General features: G+C 43.3%; 1 protein-coding gene across 1 annotated transcript; it reads right to left on the reverse strand.

The window, feature by feature from the left end:
• Positions 1-314: 314 nt before the first annotated feature.
• LOC135886635 (olfactory receptor 4D2-like) lies at positions 315-2,163 on the reverse strand. Its single transcript, XM_065414411.1, has 2 exons — positions 1,328-2,163; positions 315-426 (listed from the first exon to the last, which is right to left on the reverse strand). Exons 1-2 carry the CDS (start codon positions 2,161-2,163, stop codon positions 315-317), a joined length of 948 nt encoding a protein of 315 aa, XP_065270483.1.
• Positions 2,164-5,835: the final 3,672 nt, after the last annotated feature.

The following is a 5,835-nucleotide window of genomic DNA, read 5'->3' on the forward strand; positions in this document are numbered from 1 at the left end:
AAGACAATACGGCTCACATGCAACATAACAAGATGGAAAAAACCCCACTTCATCAGAGCAACTACTGTACATTGATTTACAACAGCTGGGGATATGACCTATTTACTCCAATGGAGCTATGCTGATTTGCACCAACTGGCATCACGGATTTCAGTGGAGATTATGGCCCTTGTTCCGTAACTTATTTATGCACATAATATTTCACAAGTTTGCAGGATGTGATCCCGTTCGATAGGATACACAATTCATGTGGCGTATCCATCCCTTCTCTGATATGGTCTAGTTTCTAAGACAAATGATCATTCAAAAATAAATTATGTTTTTAGTTTCCTGCATGAGAACAGGAATCTGCTCATCAGTCTCTTGATGGCCTTTTTCATCTCAGTATTTCTCAACGTGTAGATCATTGAGTTCAGCATTGGAGTTGTCAAGGCTGCTTCCCCACTTTGAACTTTAGGGTACAAATGTGGGGGCCTGCATGAAAACTTCTAAGCTAAACTACCAGCTTACATCTGGTCCGCTGCCACCATCCCAAAGCTGATTCCCTTTCCTGGGCAGCCTTGAGAGACCTTCACCAATTCCCTGGTGAATACAGATCCAAACCCCTTGGATCTTAAAACAAGGAGAAATTAACCATCCCCCCTCCTTCCTTCCACCAACTCCTGGTGAATACAGTTCCAACCCCCTTGGATCTTAAAACAAGGAGAAATTAACCATCCCCCCTCCTTCCTTCCACCAACTCCTGGTGAATACAGATCCAACCCCCTTGGATCTAAAACAAGGAAAAATCAATCAGGTTCTTAAAAAGAAGGCTTTTAATTAAAGAAAAAGGTAAAAATCATCTCTGTAAAATCAGGATGGAAAATAACTTTACAGGGTAATCAAACTTAAAGAGCTCAGAGGACTCCCCTCTAGCCTCAGGTTCAAAATACAGCAAACAGAGATAAACACTCTAGTAAAAGGTACATTTACAAGTTGAGAAAACAAAGGAAAACTAACACACCTTGCCTGGCTGTTTACTTACAAGTTTGAAATATGAGAGACTTGTTTAGAAAGATGTGGAGAACCTGGATTGATGTCTGGTCCCTCTCAGTCCCAAGAGCGAACAACCCCCAAAACAAAGAGCACAAACAAAAGCCTTCCCCCCCCCAAGATTTGAAAGTATCTTGTCCCCTTATTGGTCCTTTGGGTCAGGTGTCAGCCAGGTTACCTGAGCTTCTTAACCCTTTACAGGTAAAAGGATTTTGGAGTCTCTGGCCAGCAGGGATTTTATAGTATTGTACACAGGAGAGCTGTTACCCTTCCCTTTATAGTTATGACAGGAGTGATTACTGTGTAAATGACAGACACCACTTTGTCCAGGGCAAACTTCTTGAAGGGCCGAGCATAGATGAAGATGGTGGGTATGAATATTAAACACACCACGGTAATCTGGGTTCCACAGGTTGACAGAGCCTTGCGCTTCCCATCCGTGACATGTGACCTGATCTGGAGTAAGATGATGATGTAGGAAATGAGCAGAATTATGAATACAATTTGAAGGAGCACTCCACTATTGAAGACCATCTGCAGCTCGATCACATGGGTGTCAGTGTAGGCGAGTTTGATGACCTGTGGGACATCACAGTAAAAATTGTCCATGACGTTCGGCCCACAGAACGGTAGCTGGAGGAGCAGTCCAATCTGAAAAGCAGAGTGAGCAAATCCACCCAGCCATGCCAGTGCCACTATCCCCACGCACACACTCCGATTCATGATAATCAAGTATCTCAGTGGTTTATAGATGGCCACATACCGATTGACTGCCATCCCCACAAGGAAAAATACCATTGCACCCCCTATGAAGTGGAAGAAGAAGATCTGGAGGAGACAGTCATTGAATGAGATGGCTTTACACTGGGAGAGGAGACACAACAGTAATCTGGGAGTACTGACCGATGAGTCACTGACATCTAGGAAAGCCAGGTTGGCCAGCAGGAAGTACATAGGGGTGTGGAGGTGGTGGTCAGAGATCACCGTGATGATGATGGTTAAATTTCCCAACCAAGTGGTCACATATACTATGAAGAAGGCAATGAAGAAAAAATGCTCTAGCTCAGGACTCTGGGTGAGTCCCAGGAGCACAAATTCAGTCACTGTAGTGGTGAGGTTCTGCTGGTCCATTTTGTGGACTTAAAATATATCTGCAATTAAACAGAAATAACAATAATAATTATGTCCTTTTTGTAATTCTCCCCACCTCTCCCTCTAAGGCTATGTCTACTCTACTGCGGTAAGTCGACCTACGTTACGCAACTCCAGGTATGTGAATAATGTAGCTGGAGTCGACGTAGCTTAGGTTGACACTCTCCAGTCAACTTACCTTAACTTTCTCGTTTGGGGTGGAGTTCCAGGGTCGACTGGAGAGCGATCTGCAGTCAATTTGGCAGTAGATCCACTAAATTGACCTCTGTGCATTGATCTCAGGAGCGTCTATCCAGGCGATAGTGTAGACATAGATTAAGCAACTGATATTACATTTTTCTTAAATCCATGTTAGCAAACAAACTTTGTTTAGGAATTTTCTTATTTTTTCTCAGTTAAACACTGTGTGCTCAGCTGAATTCAGGAGAATCCTGATTCAGCAGACCCTCTTCACTCCTCCAGTGGTGATCTTGTCCTAGGAATGAAAGGGAGTGGTTTGCTCCACAAAAGTGTCCCTGTTCCTTACAGTGTTCATTCATCCATCTGCAACTTTGATGCTCTAGACCTCCCATTTACCCCCCCCCCCCAATGTTTAGGCTTTGGATTTTCAGTCTCTTTCTTTTTTTACCTCTTTTAAAAAAAAACTTTATCCCACTTTTCCACCCTAACATTGTGGAAAGGAAAGTACGAAAAGTGGGAGAAAGTTTGCCTTTCTCTCACAATTTATCATGCAAAGAGTAAGAAGTGAAAATATTGTATCCAAGTGAAATGAAAAGCTTCATTTTCTTTTGAACATTTCTCATGAAAAAGTGAAAAGACATAATTGAAAAAAAAAATTTTCCCATTAAATATTTTGATTCCAACCAACCATTTTTTTTGTAGTAATATTCTTTTCTAAAGAAAATGTTGCTTTAAATGAAAGGAAAAACTTAATTTTGATTGACATTTTCAGATGAAAAATTGAAACATTGGGTTAAAAAAGCCCCCCAAAACAGATTTTCCCATCTGCAGTCTGTTGATATGTCTTGCAAAAGGATGTTAATTGGCTTTAAAAACCTTGACCATAAAGTATGGTTTCAGGTTGGGGTGTGAATAGTTGGAGAGTATGGCTTTGAAGGTAGAGCACTAGATGCTTGGGAGCTGGGTTAAGTTTCTGCTCTGCCACAGACAACTTCTGTGACTACAGATAACTGACACCTCCTCTCAGTCTGGGATTTTCAAGGCAGAAGAAGGTTAGGTATCCACCTCTGCTGATCACTGTTGGGAGCTGGATGCTTAAACTCCTCAGGTCCTTTGACAATCCCTGCCTCTGCTCCTTCTCTCTTAATTGAGATTAACAATAGTTTCCCTACATTTCAGGAGTCTGGGGAGGTTAATCTATTAAGGATTGTCAGGAACATGGGCACCGTGATGATTGGGGTCATGGCAAGTGTCATAACTATAAAGGGAAGGGTGGCAGATCTCCTGTGTACAGTGCTATGGAATCCCTCCTGGCCAGAGACTCCAAATCCTTTTATCTGTAAAGGGTTAAGAAGCTCGGGTAACCTGGCTGACACCTGACCCAAAGGATCAATAAGGGGACAAGATACTTTCAAATCTTGGGGGGGGAAAGGCTTTTGTGTTGTGCTCTTTGTTTAAGGGGTTGTTCGCTCTTGGGACTGAGAGGGACCAGACATCAATCCAGGTTCTCCCCATCTTTCTAAACAAGTCTCTCATATTTCAAACTTGTAAGTAAAAAAGCCAGGCAAGGCGTCTTAGTTTTACTTTGTTTTCTCAACTAGTAAATGTGCCTTTTACTAGAGTGTTTATCTTTGTTTGCTGTACTTTGAACCTAAGACAGAGGGGGGTCCTCTGAGCTCTTTAAGTTTGATTACCCTGTAAAGTTATTTTCCATCCTGATTTTACAGAAATGATTTTTACCTTTTTCTTTAATTAAAAGCCTTCTTTTTAAGAACCTGATTGATTTCTCCTTGTTTTAAGATCCAAGGGGGTTTGGATCTGTATTCACCAGGAGTTGGTGAAAGGAAGGAGGGGGGAAGGGTCAATTTCTCCTTGTTTAAGATCCAAGGAGTTTGGATCTGTATTCACCAGGGAATTGGTGAGAGGTTTCTAAAAGCTTCCCAGGGTAGGGAATGGTGGCAGCGGACCAGAACTAAGCTGGTAGTTAAGCTTAGAAGTCCTCATGCAGACCCCCACTCTTGTACCCTAAAGTTCAAAGTGGGGATAAAGCCTTGACATGGTGGCACAGCGGTGGAGATCGTTTTAAACCCAAAAGCCAGTAAGAGATTTTTTTCCCCTTCTAGCTGCTTGGAGAGCAGAGCTGAAGGTAGATGCATATCTTATCTCTCCTTGCCTGAAGGCAAAGGTGTTAATTTTTTTTTAACGAGGGCCTTTGTTAAGAGAAGGGTTCAAAGTGAGCAAACTTTGACTGGTAAAGGCAATTTACAAGCTGAATTGTTTTTTTTTCTTTTTACATCCTCGTGAGTAGCTTGTTAGAAAGTCTCTGTTAACTCAGCAGCAGCCAGAGCTAAGTACATCCCAGTTTCAGTCAACTGCAGAGGGGGTGACCCAGCACAAGAAAACAGGAAAATGACTACCAAAGAAGTAGCTAAAAAAATAGAACTGGCCAAACTAGAAGCAGAAGAAAATGAAAGAAAACATCAGAGACTGCTTCAATTAACAAAACTCGAGACAGAGCAAAAAGAAAGAGAAGAGAAAGCCAAAGAGGAGGCCCACAAGAGAGAGATGGAGCTGGAAAAAGCCAAAGAGGAGGCGAGAGAAAAAGAAAGGAAGCATGAACTGGAAGCAGCAAGGGCTAGGCAGGATGCATCAGACCATCCTAGCAACTCCTCTCCAGGTACCACTTCCCATCCCAGGAAATTCCCCACCTACAAGGCAGGCGATGATACTGAGGCCTTCTTAGAAAATTTTGAAAGGGCCTGCCTTGGATACAGCATCCCTCCAACCCAGTACATGGTAGAGCTGAGGCCGCAGCTCAGTGGACCCTTAGCAGAGGTGGCGGCTGAAATGCCTAAGGAACACATGAACAGTTATGAACTTTTTAAAAACAAGGCCAGACTCAGAATGGGGCTAACACCCGAGCATGCCCGTCGGCGGTTCAGAGCCCTAAGGTGGAAACCAGATGTGTCATTTACCCGGCATGCCTACCACATTGACAAAAATTGTGATGCCTGGGTATCAGGAGCAAATGTTAAATCTCTGGAAGATCTGCTTTCCCTAGTAAAAATGGAGCAGTTTTTAGAGGGTGTTCCTGAGGAAATAAAAAGGTACATCCTAGATAGGAAGCCCAAAACTGTAACCAAGGCGGGGGAGATTGGAGCCAAATGGGTGGAGGTGATAAAAAAGAAAAAAGCTAGTAGCAGTTAGAGCGAATATCAGAAGGGGCAAGCCGAAACAAAACCTTATCACTGGGGACAACCCAAGGCCCCACCCACATCCCAAGGGAAACCCCAGACGCCTTCTCACCCCACCCCACCAGTCTCCATCAACCAACATCGCCCCGGTGATACCTTAGCAGGGCGATGTTTTAAATGTAATGAACTGGGGCATATAAAGGCTCACTGCCCCAAGAACCCGAACAGATTACAGTTCATTACACCCCAATCACACCAAAGATCCCCAGACGCAGAT

This window comes from Emys orbicularis, chromosome 12, assembly GCF_028017835.1.
Source record: "Emys orbicularis isolate rEmyOrb1 chromosome 12, rEmyOrb1.hap1, whole genome shotgun sequence".
In the NCBI taxonomy this organism is placed as follows: Eukaryota; Metazoa; Chordata; order Testudines; family Emydidae; genus Emys; species Emys orbicularis.